At 43.3% G+C, this 18,650-nt stretch overlaps 2 protein-coding genes across 2 annotated transcripts in view; one reads left to right on the top strand and one right to left on the bottom strand.

The window, feature by feature from the left end:
* Positions 1–1,504: 1,504 nt before the first annotated feature.
* On the bottom strand, positions 1,505–5,494 carry LOC119177246 (cellular tumor antigen p53-like). Its single transcript, XM_037428677.2, has 2 exons — positions 4,677–5,494; positions 1,505–4,614 (listed from the first exon to the last, which is right to left on the bottom strand). Exons 1-2 carry the CDS (start codon positions 5,397–5,399, stop codon positions 4,342–4,344), a joined length of 996 nt encoding a protein of 331 aa, XP_037284574.2. The 5' UTR covers positions 5,400–5,494; the 3' UTR covers positions 1,505–4,341.
* A 12,193-nt stretch (positions 5,495–17,687) lies between these two features.
* The window catches only part of LOC119175561 (uncharacterized), a 43,907-nt gene continuing 42,944 nt past the window's right edge, over positions 17,688–18,650 (top strand). The window contains exon 1 of the mRNA XM_037426467.2: positions 17,688–17,927. Coding sequence (XP_037282364.2) covers positions 17,754–17,927 — 174 coding nt within the window. The 5' untranslated portion in view covers positions 17,688–17,753. The remainder of the gene's footprint in view (positions 17,928–18,650) is intronic.

Below are 18,650 nucleotides of genomic sequence, written 5' to 3'. Positions count from 1 at the left end.
TGAAAAAAATTTTACGCTGTCATAGTTCACAGTCCTCCACTACGGTGTGCCTCATAATCATTCTTGTTTCAACATATAAAACCACTGGGCTTATTTTTGCAAATGAAATAGGCTAGAAATGAACGAGAGATTCAAAGAAAACAATTATACTGCAACAAAAAGAAAGGCTGTTTTTCTTGGCTAACAGTGGCACGTGAGCACAAGTGCGTCAATTGAAGCAGAGATAACAAAAAAACCACTGTGCCGTGCTTGCCCATGGATTCTGGTATACTTGGCTGCCACTCGGTGCATGATTACCTTTAGAATGTTTAGCTGCTTTCTGCTATATTACTGCCATTGATTTGATTGCTCAAACTGAGGTGCTACTCATTGCTTCTGAAAGTATTATTGTAAATATGCCTTTAGGATTCCTCTATTTTCGTACTCTTAATATACTTTTTAGACAGAATATTTGGTGTTCTATATGACACTTGAAGCAAATGTTCTTTAGTACTGACGGGCATAGGTCGGTGAACTCACTCATGAGTCGACTCACTCAGACTCAGATCGAGCCATGAGTCTGAGCGAGTCCGGTTGAAGAAAGTTCTTATGAGTGTGAGTCCGAGTGAGTTCGGCTCAGGAAAATTTTTGTCGGTTCGAGTGAGCCCAAAGCGCAAAATATATATCTTGAGTTGGTCTGAGTGAGTTCCACTTTATTTTGCCGATCTAAGGTCCTATCTAGTTATCTTCAGCATTACTATCAGCCTTACGTTGTACTCACCTCTACTCACAGGTATTCCAAAGCAGTGTCCTTCATACAATGTTCCAATATCTATTAATTAGAGGAGTGCGTTACGTAGGGTGGTGCCTTGACCTCCCTCACCAGCTTTTCCAGAAAATTTCTTGATGATTATATCTTATGCTGTCATCTCTTACAAGAAAAATGACTGTACTGGACTGGAAGCACTCGGAACTCGTTTCTAAAGATATTTTGTGAAACGGCACCAAGAATAGCGACGATTAAGAGAGATATTGGTGTTAAAGGGCGTTTATACCCCGGTCAAAGAAGCTAATTCTAGGCTGCCAGACTCATGAGTCTACTTACTGGGACTCACTCAGACTCAGATCAAACCATGAGTCTAAGTCTGAGTGAGTCAGGGCGAGCAACGTTTTGGTGAGTTAGAGTCTGAGTGAGTCCGGCTCAGGAAAATTTTTGCGAGTCCGAGTGAGTCCAAGGCTCAAATTATATTTCATGAATGAGTCTGAGTGAGCTCCACGAGTTTTGCCGACTATGCTCATGGGATCTTTTTTGCCCAGCTTCGATTCTTCGAAAAAGTGTAATAAAAATGCCTACTTAAGCAAATAACAAGAAAACAAAAAATAGTATCACGTGTTCCATGCAATATAGTGTATTAAATTTTAATATTTCACTACTTACCAATAAATTAATGTTTACATGCTCACCCACATATCAGATAAGGGGCTTTGCAGCATCATGGTTAAGCTAAAAAAAGTGCAAAAGGTCTTTGTCAGGGTTTCGACTTGGTCATTCCTTTTTATTATTGCTATTACTTTCACAGGATCAAACCAAATGCCATGGATACATAGGAATGTGACAAAACATCTTGCCAAGCACTACAATATAGCAAGTGAGCAAAAAAGTAAATAGGGGTGAGGCTAGTCACAATAACTTATCAAACATCACAAAATGGGAACTAAGTACCAAGTTGTGCAAGGAAGTTGAGAAGAGATGAATAACAAAGTACAGAAAAAATAAGAACGCTCACAAGACAACATTTAAATCAATGACGTGCAATATTGCACTGAGATAACGATGTCATGAGCTTATCAACACTGTATCACAGATACTGATATCGTAAAATGGCAATGGAAAAGCTTATATAAAATTATAATACCACATTGTTCATGCATAAGGTTGCATCAAGCTATTAAATATAAAATTGCAGCATGTACACAATTCTAAATAAGGCACTACAGTCCTAGCCAGAACAGGCATGCAAAATTTGTCAGAAAAAAAGGCATTGGTGAAAATTCTAGTGCATAAAAACACATTGCATCCAAACGCAACTTTTTTTTCTAAGCAACACACTGCTCTCAATTCAAATATGTGTTCATGCTAAAACATTCAACTTTAAATACAAATAGTAAATTTTATATTCATAGCAATTGATTTAACTATAAAAACCAAGGTACTAACAGCTCACACATACAGGCACACATCACTCACTTCCATTCATTCTTATAGACACGTGAACATACTATGAATTGTAACACCCCCCTACAGACGTAGGTGTGTTCCCGCAGCTATAACAGCCGATCAAGACATAGCATGAACGTGACTTCATTAATGAAATGTCATTTGGCAAAGACCACTTTAAAAGTTATACTCTATTAGGTCAACATTAGGTGACTAAATTCACACCTGCACTTACACTTAAAGGCACCATTGGTTGAGAAATGTTCTTAGGAGAAAAAGTGAACTTGATGCGAAAATTGAACATATGAGCGACAAGTAAATGCTCAAAGTGGTCACCTCGCAGGATGGCACAAAATCGTGGCAGCCTGATTAAAAATAAAGTCATATATTACAATAACTCGTGCAGCTTGCAGAAGATGTGTTTTATAAAAGCAACAAGCTTGAGGCCTTGCTGTGCAGCCCACAACTGAGTGGTGCCTGTGACAGTGCATACACACAACTGCACAGTTCACGACTCAGTCAAAGGCTGTATTTCACTGCTGTAAAAATGCTTGCGGGTCCTTCTATGCCAAACGTCCCAGCCATTTTGGCGACCTTCTAAAAAAAAAAAGTTGGGCTGATTTACTGCACTGAAAACAGTGAACTGCTAGAATATTTTGGAGAGAAAAAAATTTTTGGTCACGTGGCTGCCTTCTGAACTTTCTGGAATATCGTTTGGTTATTTTTTATGGAAAAATTCATTTCAAAGGTACTGCTACTTTTTTCTGTACCGAATTCGGTCTACATGTTAAGTAAAGGTGCTTTGTAAGTTGTGTGAAGCTCAGTATAATTAGTGGAATTTTTCTGGCACATATGCATCCAAAAATTTAGCCATAATGTCTTATCTTTGTATTTCTTCTATTACAATACTGCTCTTTGTGTTAATATGTGAGTAGTGAATACTTATTTCACAGAAGGTATAGTTTGGGAGAAAACTATTTTTAGACCTCTTAAGCTGTTAAACTTTACAAGAAAAATTCACAAATTCATCATTTTTGTCTACATTGAGATGCAATTTTCGCCATGTGGTGGTATAATTAAAAATCACCTTTATAGCTAAATCAAAAGGAAATAACCAGTTTTTATATGGCAAATCTCATTTTTTTGTTTTAAGGAAGAAAATAATTTTTGAACTTTCCCATTGGTACCCATCTTCTCATTTGGTCGTACGAAATGTGCCACCTTGAAATTTCCTATTGCCATCAATGGGGAAGTTCAAAAATTATTTTCTTCCTTAAAACAAAAAAATGTAATGATGAGAATTGCTATACGAAAAAAGCTGTTTATTTGCTTTCAGTTTAAGTATAAATTGACTTTTAATTGTATCACCAGAAAAATATGACCAATTTTGTGAATTTTTGCCATAAAGTTTAGCAGCTTGAGATGTCGAAAAATATTTTTTCCTCAAAATATACCTTCTGTGAAGAAAGTATTTTCTACTCACATATTCATACCAAGTGCAGTATTGTAATAGTAAAAATGCAAGTATGACACATTTTGGGTACATTTTTGGAGGCGATTGTGCCACAAAAATTCCGCAACTACTGAGATTCACAAAACTTACACAAGAACCGTCATTTAACATGTAGACCAAATTTGGCACAGAAAGAAAAAGCGGTATCTTTAAAATAATTTTTTCCACAAACAACACCAAAACGATATTCCAGGAAGTTCAGAAGACAGCCACGTGACCAAAAAAATTGTTTTCTCTCGGAAATATTCTACCGTTTCACTGTTTACAATGCAATAAATCGGCACAATTTCTTTTTCAATTACATTTGAGATGGTCGCCAAAATGGTTGGGACGTTTGGCATGGATTGACCCTAGTGTAAAATGTGAGCGTAAAAAAACGCGCATTTAAGCTCCACTGATTCACCTGGTCAAGCATACATGCACTGCACGCATTCAAATTGAAATACGCAATCTTGGCACATGGCCAGCTGACCTCTTCATCCAACTATCACTCATGAGTGCACCGATTACATCAGATACGGAATTTAGTTGAGGATATGTTCGTCACTCGGTAGTTACGAGTGCATAAAGTGACTCATACTTGTTTGACTCGCTATGTTTCTAGCGCACATGACGCAATTAACTCGTCTGGTTAATCATCTGATTCTGATGTATTCGTTGCATGCGAGATCTCGAGAGACTTGTGAAGCTTATACAAAAATTTGTACATTTCTCGACCTTTGACGCGTAGTAAGAGGGCACCGCCGCGGCCTTCTCCTCCGCTGTCCGAGCTTGACCCGTCGGTGTCTCGATGCATGCTCGTTGACGGCAAAGCGGCGCGGGCTGCCTGCTCTGCGCGCTCTCGTTCTTCGCCCTGCTGCTCATCGTGTCTTCGGTCGCGCCCTGGACAGGCGCAAACCTTCACCTGCTCCACAAGCATTAAAATTAACGACACATGCAGACGCTGCGCGCATATGTGTGCCTCACCTGAACAACGCTGCGTGCCAAGTCCAGGCCCTCGGGTGATTGCAGCAGGAATACCATTTCGGTAGCCCTTCGTCGAAGTCCTCCGGGACAGCTGTTTCGGCAGCCAAAGGTCAGGCTGAAAGGTTCCGTCCCTAACGGCAGGCGTACGCAGTAACGCCCACCGTTGGCATCGTCGCAGCAGTTTTGAGCTTGCGGGTGGTCACAGTGGAACCACTGGTCCACGCGCGCGCCGGCGTCGAGCGCGTCTTCAGGCGTGCGGTGCGCTGGGCACCGCAATACATTTTCTCGCCTGGACTCGGATTCTCGAAAAACAGCGACAGCACAGACGAACGAACCTTCAGGCGGCGCTCGGTCGGTGACAAACTTAATGGGGCATGCTGCGTTAACGACAGCGTAAAGCTTGCGAAGCTTCTCGGAATACGTCCAGTTTACGTTTTTTCCGGCTTTCGGTGTACTCGCGATTACGGCGCTGAATCCGAAGTCACCGGGCCACTCATTCACACACTGGTTAACGCTCGATGTATTTGGAGCCGTGGTCCCCGGCAGGAGGTTGTTATTGAACAGTTGCATTGCGATATCTCCATGGGGCGACTCTTCGCGCGAATTCGTGGACCACAAGATAGCGTTCTGTTGTTCCTGCCAAACGTCACCTGGGCCTGGAAGCTCAAAAATATATTCATCTAGTGCACCGTATTCGGCTCCCCACGCCTCGACGTGAGTCATCGCGCCGTTGCATCAGCGACGCGAAACAGCCGAAACCCCGATGCAGCCGACAAACGCCGGCCGGCACTCGAACGTGTTCGGGCATGCCCGCGCAGCGGACCACCAATCGCACCAAACCGGAAATGCCGACAGACCTTCCCCACCACGCACAAACCGTGACGTATATTTTCATAAACCAGTGACGTAAGTTACGTGGCATTATAAAAAAAAAAGAAAGGAAAGGAAAAGTTAATAAGTTCTTTAGTTATACAAGATAAAGTGCGTTCTAAATGCGGACACGCAGTTGGCCCAAATTTTCGGAAGTTAGCTGACGTTTGCGCTACCTGAGAACAACAATATAGAACACAAATAGTGCGTTAAATAGTGGGTATTTTTATTAACAGGAGGCGCGACAATCAGTTTGCTCTCGACAAGGTGAGCCAATGACGCTTGTAGATTTTGATAAATGGAGCCTATGGGGAGTTCCGGAACTCATATGATTGATTAACTCTGGGGAAAGGAGTGAACATACCACCAATCAGACTCGCGTGAAGCCCTATCAAAGCGGCGGCCGCTGCGCTGTATTCGCGCGGCAAAATTTGAAGGCGCGTGTTTCTCGCGCACTGTTCCTCTTAAGAACTCCTTTCTTTTTGCCTTTATACAGAGCCTTGATAAACATGTGCCCGAAGCTTAAACATTAAACTGGTCTTCTCACTACAGATGGTGCGCACATCTTCTGAGGGAGTCCTTAAACAAGGAAACAGAAAATGGGGTCACGAGTTGTCTTCGCGGCGTCCTTGATGCACACGAGGCGTTGTAGAAGAATAATAAGTTAATTAACTCTTAAGAAACGCACAAGCCACTCAGGCTACAAACGCCACACAGGCGAAACGGCACGAGAGTCTCTCTGTCAACATCGTCGTCCTCTTTCACTAACTACTACGTCAGGGCACGTGCATCTTGTGCATGCGCTAGCTGTTTGCTTCTTCATACCACAGGGAACCGTCCATGACAGCTACTTTTATGTGCATTTCTATAATCATGGTGTCATTAGAAATGAACCGTATCTAATAGTATTTGGAGTCGAATTTAATGATACTCGATGCGCATCAAACGTCGCTTACCTCAAGTTGTCAAATGTTTTTCTGAGGCACGTTTTTGAGGTCGTTTTTGGGGAATTCAACCCCCCCCCCCACACACACACACACACCACACAAAACTTGCTTTTTTGAAGGCACTCTACAAACCAGAAAGCGGCCCCTTCGGATTTTTTTTAATGCTTCGTTACATAACACGCTTGCAATGCGGAGGAGACGAATTATGTTTATCCTTCATGAGTTAGTTTTCAAGTTTTTGTTGCAGGTTTGAGGACATGTCACATAAGCATGCGAGCTTGCTTTTTCCAGGCTTGATAGTATGAAAAGCCAATAGCTAGAAACGGGTTGAATGTGACTGCAGACCTCACAGTTTATTGACAAGATAGAACTTCAGTTTGACCATTCTTTGACATGTGAAAATAAAAGACGCCTAATTCACGCTGCACGCTGTCTTAGTTTACTACCTCTCCCCCCGCTTTCTCTCACTGCGAAAGGTCCTCCAATCAGTTCCTCCGGTACACAATAAGTCCCGGAGCTGAGACCGGTCGCAGATATGCATGGACAAACCCATGACTTCAGGAGCTTCGCCCCTTAAACACCCATGTGCTTAGATGAACGTTAAAGAACGTTAGCTCCCCACTTCGGAGTGACCCATGATGATATTGTGATTTTGGCAGTTACACCCCTGAATTCAATCAATTATAATTTAGTATCGTTACCTTTCGATATATCAGTGGAGTACCACAGGAGACGAATCAATAGCGTTGAGAAGTGTTCCTGATGGAATGGGCGGCTTGAAGGCACTTAGCTTCCACTGTACATTTATTAGTCATTCAATAAGAATAACGTGCTTTTAGGTGTGTAAGAATGTACTGCGATTTATTAGGCAGTATTTAGAATGAGGGCAGTGGCATTGCCAGGAGGTGGCAAACCGGGCCAGCGCCTCCTATATATATATATATATATATTTTTTTTCAGTGCCAGGGCGAACGCTCTCCTGCGCCCGTCGAGCGCGCGCTCCGCTGTCGCTTGCCATTGCCGTGTGGCGGCGCTGTGCGAGCAGACTACGGGAAGCTGGCCCTCAACGTCCGCACGTATTGCTAAGCTCATGAATTCGCGTTCACATCAGAAGTGAAGTGCATTCGTGCTTATCGAAGGCTTGAATGGGTACATATACCGAATTCCATCTATCGGACCGCGATGCCGGTGCGAAAAATGCACTTGAATTTGATAATATTCGTGATTTATTTTCTATTTCAGCCATTCGCAACCACAAGCTCCGAGTGCCCTGGTATGTCCTAATGTTACGTACCGCTGTGCTAATCAAGCGAAAAAAATTGACAGGCTTTCGTTTCATAAAATACCAGCTGCCGCTGGTATGCGGGAGAGGTTGCTTGCTGCGATCAGGTGGGACATTTGGTCGCCTAATACAACTTCGAACTATACACGAGTATGTAGCTGCCATTTGTGACCAGAGGAGTTCATATAAAGGGGAAAAAACGGCGACTCAAGGACGATGAAGCACCGTCAGTATTTGCAGAAAGCCCTTCACATTTGCAGCCGAAGCTAACGACTGAACGAAGAATAAGAACTACGCATTCAACGTTACCAACAAGCACGACACTGGTAAATATTTGGCATAAAAGTTATTCGCGAAAGTACGCGAAATTGTGAGAGTTGCATGCGCTTGAATAACACGTGGTGTTTGCCTCCCGAATAAATGTTTTCCTTTTGCGCCGTCCAACTGGGGCAATGAATGTAAGCCGTGACTCACAGTGCTCTAAAACCGCTCTTGAAAACAAAAGCTCACAGGTAACTCATGCATTTACCTAAAACGAATTGAACGCAAAAAACTATGTTTTCTTTTCCTTCTTCATTCGATGTACGCGTACCGTTTCTCTCCGTTCCCTCCAAAAGTTTTTTTTTAAACCTTACGTGGTGTCGCTCCTCCGTTATCTTCCCACAGATGATGGCGGCAATGCCAAACGGCCACGTCTTAGGCATCTAAAGCTTTCGCCTTAGTGACCCCTATATTTTTCGCATTGATATCTCCGTGCATGTTCGCAAAATATCTCGTTTCTAAGTGATAGCGCTGACGGCAGGCCGCATTTTTCACGTGTGTAACATTAGCTCAAGGTCAACAGTGCGACAAGCTGAACAGCATCTATTCACATACATCGGGCAGTCTTACAAGAAGCGCGCGGAAAAAGAAGCTGTTTTTCTTTGTTTTCCGTACCATCACAATAAAGCTGTTTCAGGCAACGATACGATGCAATCACTCAGCAAAGTGCCTGGTTTTCTGACGCACCACTTCTTGCTTCCTCTGAGTGGCAACAAATGTACATGCCAAAGATTTGCGCAGAGAATACGAGATCACGTGCCTTAATTGGAGCAGTCTAGCGACATTTTATGCTATTTAGCGCATGCAATTTATGCTTGCATGTAGTCCACTACGCCAATAGACGTGAGCGCACGCCTCTTTAAGCGCTCATGCTTTACGTATTGCCCCGCCGCGGTGGTCTAGTGGCTAAGGTACTCGGCTGCTGACCCGCAGGTCACGGGATCGAATCCCGGCTGCGGCGGCTGCATTTCCGATGGAGGCGGAAATGTCGAGGCCCGTGTGGTCAGATTTGGGTGCACGTTAGAACCCCAGGTGGTCAAAATTTCCGGAGCCCTTTACTACGGCGTCTCTCATAATCATATGGTGGTTTTGGGACGTTAAACACCACAAATCAATCAATCAATGCTTTACGTATTAGCTACTCACAAAACGCGTCTTTTAAATAAATGACTGATGGACAGTTGAAAACACACTATCAGACTAGCGAACATAATGGTACAAGAACAATTTTACGAGCGTCACTTGACCGGGCTTTCATATATCTGCGCAGCAGATGACGGATGAGCGCGTCCTCGAGAGCAATAGCCACGAAAAACACTTGACTTTGAGAAAGACTTGTTGCCAAGTGCGACAAGTGCTTCACTGTTTACGTTTGCAAAAGTTGTGCTTATACTTCAAACAGCGCGAAGAAGCCGAAAACTTGACCATATAATAGCTGCGCAGACCCTGCGTGGGTTTCAGTGAGCGACGGCTCGGCTAGGGTGGCCGCGGTACTTTTTGCCGCGGTACTTTTGCTTAGAAATTGCCAAGCCCTTTTGCATGAGCTTCAAACAAATCAAGGAACTTGAGTGTCTGGTCTAGCACAGCTTCCTTTCGGCTATGAAGTCTGAAACAGGGTGGATGAAGCGTAGAAAAATTGATGCCTGGCCAAATTATTGACAGGGGAATATTTCATTTTTGCCGTAAAGCTTCTCCTGGGAACCTGGACGTCATAACCTCGATCATTTTCGCCATGAGACCAATGACGAGTCTTGTTGGCCCAACATTTGCGTATCGAGCCTCGATTTGATCTTTGTAGAAATCCATACATCGAGTAACTTGCGGACTGAAAACATGAAATGTCCATTCCACTCGCATTTTCTCGAATCCATTTTGGAAGATATGCGATCGAGTCAGCTTTGGTGTCGCTTTCAAGGTTATGGCACTGTTGTCAAGCTTCCACATGGCTGACAGATGCTCCCAGTGAGCCTGTAAAATTTGCACGTTGCATCAGGAACTGTTAAGCATTAACATTAGCAGTGAGCAGTACGTATCACGTACGCAAATTCCACAGAATTATCAGAGCAAGCCTACCCATCGGTTGTGGGTGTTGAAGCCGTGCTTCATCATTGTGTTTCTCACACATTTTATCAGGTGAGGGAAATCCGAAATAAAGTACAAAAATCTGTGTTTGTCGCGCGGATGAACGACTCTGCACTGAATGTCATTGGCGCGTATTCCAAGGATGTTCCACATGGATCTCTTCCAGGGTGCACCGTCACAGCAAATGTAATCCAAGTAGAGGCCGACTTGCTCGCATAGAATTGTTGCCTCTATTAAAATTTTTGTCAGTAGCCTGGCTTTCACGTTCCCGCTGGACAAAAATACACCTGAAGAGAAACAGAACATTACAAGATGTTTTGACAAATGTGCTTCGGCAGTACTAGAAGTTATTTCTAATGATCTGGGTCCATTTCCCCACAAATGGCTGGAACATTATGACCAGCCCATGGTCAGCCTTTTTCTGTCTTTCAGCGGCATTGGTGAACTTGCCAAGGTCTACGAAACCTTCCATATAAGTGGACGAATTATTGTCCAGATGCGCAGAGAGCTTCATCTCGTCCACTACTATGCCTCCATGCCTCTTCTCGTCCAGGTTTTTAACTTTGGCCTTCAGACAGCTGAGGAGTTTAGTATTAAACCCATAAGCAGCAGTGAATCCCTGTGAACAAAATAACATTAGGAACAATCTCTATTGCACACCATATACAGTCACATACATTGATGTATTTTTGAAGACAAGCACGACTTGGCAGTACAAGAATTTCGTAGTACAAGTACAAGAAAATACCAGCGCACCTTCAGCAAACACAGGGAAGTGCGCCGCTCCCTACCCGCGCCGCTGCCATCAGCGCCCCTGGCGGCATCGGCGCGCCGAGTGACCCTCTCCGACAAGCGAAAACCGCCCCGCTCATCACACCTCCCCATTCTAGCCACCTTAGCTCGGCGGTGACTCTACTTTGGTGGCGGCGCATGGCGGCTGAAAGCCGCTTTAACGCCGACGGCCAGTTCCCATTGTACTCCGCTCCTAGGCCCAGGCACTGACAAAAAAAAAAAAAAAAAAAGAGGAAGCGCTAACCGTACCCGTGCGCCCCCCCCCCCCCCCCAAATTTTTTTGCCATGGCATACAGAGCAAAAAATGACCATTTCAAAAAGGTGCACCGCCCCCCCCCCCTCCAAAAAATCAAGCAGGTGGTACCTCCGTGAAAAAATTTACTTAACTAGGGCGCAAGGTGAATGAACTGTGATTTAACATGAATGAAAGAGAATCGAAGTTGAGCTTGAAGGCGAGTCATTTATGAAGCAACACGTTTGACTCACTGCGGGTAATGTCTAGGTGACCAAAGTAAAAAATAAAAAAGAAAGCAACAGCGGAATCAGCTGAGAACGTCTAAGTAATTTAATAAGTGGAATGAGCAGTGCTGCAAAGCTTACAAGAAGACCAGAGACAAGAATATCACCTGCGAAGTGAACTCCCGTCACTTTTCAAACTTTGCAGGGTTGCTTATTCCAATAAGATATTCCAACCAGCTCCAACAAAAGTTCTTCGAGTTTAACGAGTGCCTCGTGCGCGCAGCTCGCAGCTATTCTCTTTTTGACGTCGGGGCTATAAATTTTGATTTGTCGAGTCTCGCCGCCACATCTCCGTCTTTCAGAAAAAAAAAGGTGTGGGGCTCAGAGCAGGGTAGGATCCCCCGTGCACCCTTTCTCATCACACGTACGCACGTAAGTAATGTATTTTAGTAATATCATTACAATGCTGCCACAGATAATTTAAGACAGTTTCTTAAACCAGCAAAATAGAATATTGGGCGAGTTGGCGTTTGTGGAGCATTTCCAACTGTAGCGCAAGAAAACGTATCACGAAGAAAGAGGGAACACACGCATGTGGTCGCTATACTCATGACCAGTTTCTTATTTGAAAACTAAAAATGAATTGATATAAGAAAACCCAGAATGCACATGCAAGCGCAGGTATACGCTACATGCGAGAACGGGATAACCATCACGCACGCGATAAGTGCGTCACGACTGAATCATGGGGGGTGCATGACGCATTGACGTCAAAGGGGGGCTTCAATGACAATTAAAGCAGCCGTATGACCAAACTTGGAAGATAGCCGTCAATGAAGAACTTTAAGAATTATGTTCTTCCTTAAAAAAGAAAGTGCAAAGCTGAGATGTTTGCACAATAAAACTTGTTGCTGGGCTAAACACAAGATTGTTGCTGGGATACCCAAAATCTCCGAAAATCTGCTTTTTCCTTCCTTAACAATTTATCGGCACTCTGTGTGACGAGCACGGCGAGTTTGTACCGTTACCACAAAGTTTGATGCCCCGCCGCGGTGGTCTAGTGGCTAAGGTACACAGCTGCTGACCCGCAGGTCGTGGGATCGAATCCTGGCTGCGGCAGCTGCATTTCCGATGGAGGCGGAAATGTAGGCCCGTGTTCTCAAGTTTGGGTGCACGTTAAAGAACCCCAGGTGGTGAAAATTTCCGGAGCCCTCCACTACGGCGTCTCTCATAATCATATGGTGGTTTTGGGACGTTAAACGCCACAAATAAATCATCAATCAACCATCGATCAACGTGAGTGTTTGGGAGAGTTGGTAGTTCAATCATCATCACAAAAATTTCAACAGCGTGGGAAAAAACACGAACGGATGAAGAGAGAGCTGACACAGACAAACTCTCACTTGTAACTGAATTTTATTTGAGAATTAGACACACACATATTGTCAACATATATGTAGTGTTAAGAAAAGCACCAGTGATCGTATTACACAACAGCGAATTTGTTTTCCAAAAGATACAAAGCTTTCGATCTTGACTCTCTGCGCAAGTGCGTATTGTTAGATATGTTGAATGTTATTTCGAGAATCAGTCAGTTGGTAGTGTGCCTTTGTACATGTTCCCTTGTCTGTATCTTTGTCCCGTGTTGCAGCCACATTCCTGTATTACAGCTCAATGTTTGGAAGCTGCTGAGATGTTTGGCCTTTCGGTCACGGCGAGGGAGTGACCCACTACGCAGTTAGAAGCGCTCTGCCAGTCTTATTAAAAGTTTTCTATTCATACATTTAACGTTGTCATTAGGTAGACTTGAAAAGGCGTAGAAGTAGCCAGAACAGCCATCCCTCTAACTTTATCGCCAATTTTTCAGCCAAATAGAAGTAAACTTGCATTACAATTACACAATTTTGAGAGAATAAACGTGATTTGCGTATGTTTGAACTTAAAAATAAGACCATAATAATTTGGCTCTTTAAGCCCCAAGTGAGTTGCAGAAATATATTGTTTTATACCGCAAGGCCCAGAACAATACTGAGGAGAGTGGATGACAGACAAACAAGTAAAAAAAAGCAACAGAATATAGTGAGTAAAAGGAACGGTTAACAGACTTCCAAGACACTTTGTACTAAGCTTCGGTTTATACAAAACAGAATAACCTCAGAGCGATATAGCCAAAGGGATGAGGCGTTTTCGAAGTGAATGATAGATGCGCTGTTTGGTGCGTTATATGGTTTCGGTATCACCAGGTAAATTGGCCAGATTTCATCTCTCCGCGGTGATTACCAGTGGCCAGCTTTCAGAAATATCAAAGTTGCTATGGACCCATTTGACTCGACTGCTTATTTTTACAACTTAAAAAGTTGCTTGTTCCTGCACATCTTAATATGCTCTCTGCCATAGTAAAGGTAACGCCGAAAGTAGCATGCTGACACCCCCTTTCTGTAATTTTTCAATAATGTTGTACAAATTTCTTGAAACAACTGGTATATGAACTTATAGAGATATTTGTAGGAGTCACGGGTTATATATTATGCAACGCCATTCATGCGGTAAATAGGCAGAATGTTAGTTTTTCCGGAGTTGAATAACCTTGCATTTTCTACCATAAATCGTATTTTGCATCCGTTGGCGCAGCAACTATTCGGGTTAGTTGGTATAACTTCCGTGCTTCTGTACATATTTATGCAGAATAAAGTTCTTCCCCTAGACAGGGAAATTTTAGAGTATTTTCCCAACAAGTCAAGGGGAACGTTAAGCGTTGAAGCAGTTTTTCCTTGAAGCCTCAGGCTGCAATAGAATGCTAGATTTACCACAATGACAGACCATGCAGCTTCATTTTGGTGCTGATATTTGTTCTGCGTGTGGGTGCTTTCATGCGCATTAGCCTGTTGCTGGGGCAAAGACTGGTACTTACATTACCTTACGTGACAGGCAATGTTGAAAATGGTATTATTTTTAGGTTTTATTGTTATTTCAGCTGCAAATAATAAAAAAAATTGGCTACTAAATGTGCTTAAACAAGAGTTAAATGTAGCCATCAATTAGCCATGACGCCAGTCTCACATTTTCGTAGCCAGATGGTTCTTAAAGTAGCCAATTTATCGCAAAGTAGCCACCAATGGTAGCCCTGCAGTGTGATTCGTTGGTGTTGCATACAGAGTAAACGAGCGAGTGAGTTGACACTGAGAGCACCCGTTTCGAAAACATCGGGTAAGTATAGGGAAAGTGCTGTTCCTTGAGGGCTGAATCGGCCCTGGCTCTATGCAGTCGCCTGCGCTTCTACTACGAGATTATTTCCTGCTCACGGGAGAAAAAAACAGCGCAGCGACAAAAAATAAGCGTTGTAGGATGAGCGTTGAACAGCTCAATATTAATTGCAGGTTTTTTTTTATCAGAAAGCGATTTACACAGAACTACACTTCGTCTTTTGCGTGCCTAATATGATTTCCTCAAACCAACTCGCCCAGCTTTTCATATTACTATATCAAATAACACTAATTGCCTCTTCGAAACACCAGGAAGCCATAAATCTACTAAATATTGTTCATTCACATTCATTATACTAACGCCGTACGAGCGCTATACCACCACGTTAAAGAATAAGGCAACAAGCTCCTTTTGCGCTAGCCCTTGGTATTTGTAAGAACCAGCTTGCTCAAATCCTGCTTGATGTCCTGCTACTTGAATCGCACACTTTCATTTCGATGCCCCGTAAACGCGACGCTATCCAAGGTGCAGGCGGGGCCCCGCCGCAGTGGTCTAGTGGCTAAGGTATACTCGGCTGCTGACCCGCAGGTCGCGGGATCGAATCCTTGCTGCGGTGGCTGCACTTACGATGGAGGCGGAAATGTTGTAGGCTCGTGTGCTCATTTGGGTGCACGTTATAGAACCCTAGGGTGGTCGAAATTTCTGGAGCCCTCTACTACGGCGTCTCTCATAATCATATGCTGGTTTTGGGACGTTAAACCCCACAAATCAATCAAATGAAGGTGCAGGTGGGAGCAAAAGTGCGCAGACCACGGGTCGTGTGGCCGAAGGCAGACGCCCTATCTAGCGACGAGACGCCTTCTCCGGGGCGCATGCGCGTCCCGTCGTATATCGGTTGGCCCAGCCGACCAATGTAGCGCGAACTTCTAATAGCATTTTATTACTTAAGGCTGCTGATTGCACATTTTGGAGGCCACAAGTAAATTTCACTCTCGTTACCAAGAACAATATGTGATAATCAGATGTATCTTGACTATTATTGTCTTCCCCATATGTGCATTACTGAGCTATAGAGAAGCATTAAGGAAGGCATGCCACCAAACTAAAAGCTTCACGACGCTGACACATATCGTCCATAACCAGCTGGCGATATAGGCGAAACACCTGCCTCTCAGCTTAATTCTTACAGAATGCACTTGCTGCTTCTGTTCGCAATAAAAGAAGATGACGAGGGAGGTATACCGAAGCCACCACCAATCCCCTGAAATTAACCTGATATAGGAGTTTCCCACAATAGTGGAATTATTGTAATATAATTAAAACTACCTCTCTTTCAGAGACATTTGAGTCCTTGTTAATTTCACCTATAGCGGGTATGATCCATGTAAGAGACAAATTAACCCAACAAACAACCTTCGCCACTATGCGCGTTCTGTGGTAAACTTGAAACAATAGACAATTTCTTTTTAACCTACAGGCGGTTTAACACAACATGGAAATCCCTTTTAGAAATACCTTTACGTGGTATTGGTATAAACTTATCTGTGTCAGTCATTTTGTCTTTTGGAGCTTCCGTTTCTGGGTATTCTAATGTGACCGTTTGCGCGGCCGTCCGGGACTATAATAATTAAAGTAATAGGTTGAATAATTAATCTGTATTATTGTACTAACGTGTCTACAAGAATATATGCATATAAAAATAAGAGTATTGCTGTATTTTAGGAATAAATTTGTTTTTTTTTTCATTTAGATAATTATAGGCATTAGATCAAGCACCACGGTGTCCTAGGTCATCGGTAATCTTTCTGTTATATCTCCATTATTCTAAATGTGCACAAAATTGTTAAAACCACCCTATTCCTAGTCAATCCCCCACAGTGGATATGCGCCACAGACAATAGGTGAACACGAACAAGAACCAACCATCCCTCTTCATGACGAAACTTCGTCCATAGATGGAGACATTTGGTCGACCATAGCAGGTACGTCGCAACAGTGAACGCGGACTGCCTATCACTTCAAAACGCGACGCCATACATAGCTTTAATGCTCTACAATTTATGCTGGGATTACGGACTATGCACATGCTATAGTTCTCTGTTATTGGTTAGGCCCTTGAGTCTAAATTCACGGAATACATCTGTTCGTCTAGAATCACTAAAGCTCACAGTTGAATTGCATGGTGTGCGCAAAGCGATTTTCGCGTGCAGTGCAAATGGCAACGGCCTTGTCACGCTGGTGGCGAATAGGCCTTGATGTGAACTGCCCTGCGTTTGTTAAAATGCATAGAAAGTGTTAGCAATGTCTTTTACAAAAGTACCGAATTGTTTGACTTTCTGTGAACTATGGAGTCCTCGCACTCACTTGCTCGAGTGGGGGCAGCAAAACTTAATGTGAACAAGGAGACAACGGGAAACGCTTTTCAAGGGAGCCAATATCCTGCATATAGTTTCAAGCCTGAGAGCAACACAATTGTTCATTCTGGCAGGCGGAGTAAGCGTCTATTATTGCTTTAGGGAGTGCAACTATTGTCATATGTTAAAGTAAGTGACCCCGTAAAAAATAAATATGGGACACATTACTATTAAACCAGGTACCAAACACGTTAGACTTAGAACGATTGCATTTCGCTCATTGACCTACTTAAGCTCTTTAACTCAGCATAGCTACCATGACATGAGCTAGACGCCGTCGTAGAAGGTACCACGCTCATTTCGACCAGCTGTTTTTCACGTGCACGAAAAATAGGTAGCATGAGTGTTTTTATTTTGTGCCTTCTTACTATGTCAGAAAGCGGTATCTGCTGCTGGAAATTAAATGAATAATCTTCGCTTTTTCAGCAGTATACTACAATTATAAGCCACGGGTGTGGGTGCGCATGTATACCTCGTGTTTACCGTCTCGTCCCATATAGGCTATTTCTTATAAAGTTTTACATGGCCTATGACGATGTGTGTGTGTGCGTGCGTGTGTGTGCAAGTGTAGATTGGGGGGGGGGGCGAAAAGTGGGTCGGGAGGCAGTGTGCTGAGATATAAGTAAACGCACCACGCTACATGCGAAATAATATTAACTAGTCAACCATAAATGTTATTCTTGAGTGCAGTCGTTATTCTTGAAACATGAGCACAGCGACACTGCTTGCGGCGTGTGTCACTGTACTCATGTTGGCAACATCTCCCAACTTCTCAAGTCCTGGTTTCAGGAAACCTCAAGCTTTGTCCATGGGAATATTTGAAGTCACATTCGCGGAATATCTCGGGACCACAACGGGTCTCTTCAACTTTCTGGAAGTGGTAAGTACCAATTGTTTAAAAATATCTCGGGTAACGTTTGTAGTTTGTCAATCCCACTCGTGGAGCCTTGCCGTATTAAATAGAAGAGCTGAATAAATAGAATAACTTGATTCCATGAAGGAACATTCTTCCGCTGAAAAAAAGGGAGAACTGAAAAGAAAAAAATAGCACTTTTGCCTTAAATGCAAAGCACAGAATGACTGCAATATCAATGCATTGAACAACTACACACGAAGTAACGTGCAACGTTTTATCGCCTACATATATGTTGCAGTAAGCATAAATGGTTTTGCAAGTTTCATGCTTGCGCTTATAATTAATAAGGCAGCAGTTTAAACCTTCGTAGTACTTATTACATTGTACGGCTTTTCCGGGGGTCAGTCACCAGATATTTACTAGTCTCTCTCTCTCTCTCTCTGTGTTGTGTGTGTATGTGTGTGTGTGTTTTCTCTTGCCACCCGTGGGGGAAGGTGCTCGTACACTGAACACGCAAATTTTTGTAGCAGAGCTTAGAATTTTTTTTTCGTATAGGGCAGGGTTCGTCGTACGCCGTGTTTCGCAATTATCGAGTGGAACAATTCATAAGGGCAATCGGTGTCACAAAGACATGATTAAAAAGGCTGTAAAATGTTCAGGATGCGGGGTGGGTTTGAAAATGAACCCAAGTGCAGGCGCAAATGGAGAGGAGGCTGACGCCAAGTGTAGGCAATGTGAGGTCGAGAA

Source organism: Rhipicephalus microplus, chromosome X, assembly GCF_043290135.1.
Source record: "Rhipicephalus microplus isolate Deutch F79 chromosome X, USDA_Rmic, whole genome shotgun sequence".
Classification (NCBI taxonomy): domain Eukaryota; kingdom Metazoa; phylum Arthropoda; class Arachnida; order Ixodida; family Ixodidae; genus Rhipicephalus; species Rhipicephalus microplus.
The sequence above is the reverse complement of the archived record's forward strand: the minus strand, read 5'-3'. Positions and strand labels throughout refer to the sequence as shown.

What these genes read in the sequence shown, in the direction of transcription:
- LOC119177246 (XM_037428677.2), bottom strand. Translation starts at nt 5,399, where the DNA reads ATGACTCACGTCGAGGCGTGGGGAGCCGAATACGGTGCACTAGATGAA. An exon ending in TGGCACGCAGCGTTGTTCAG is followed by an intron (nt 4,615 to 4,676) that starts GTGAGGCACACA and finishes CTTGTGGAGCAG; the next exon opens with GTGAAGGTTTGCGCCTGTCC.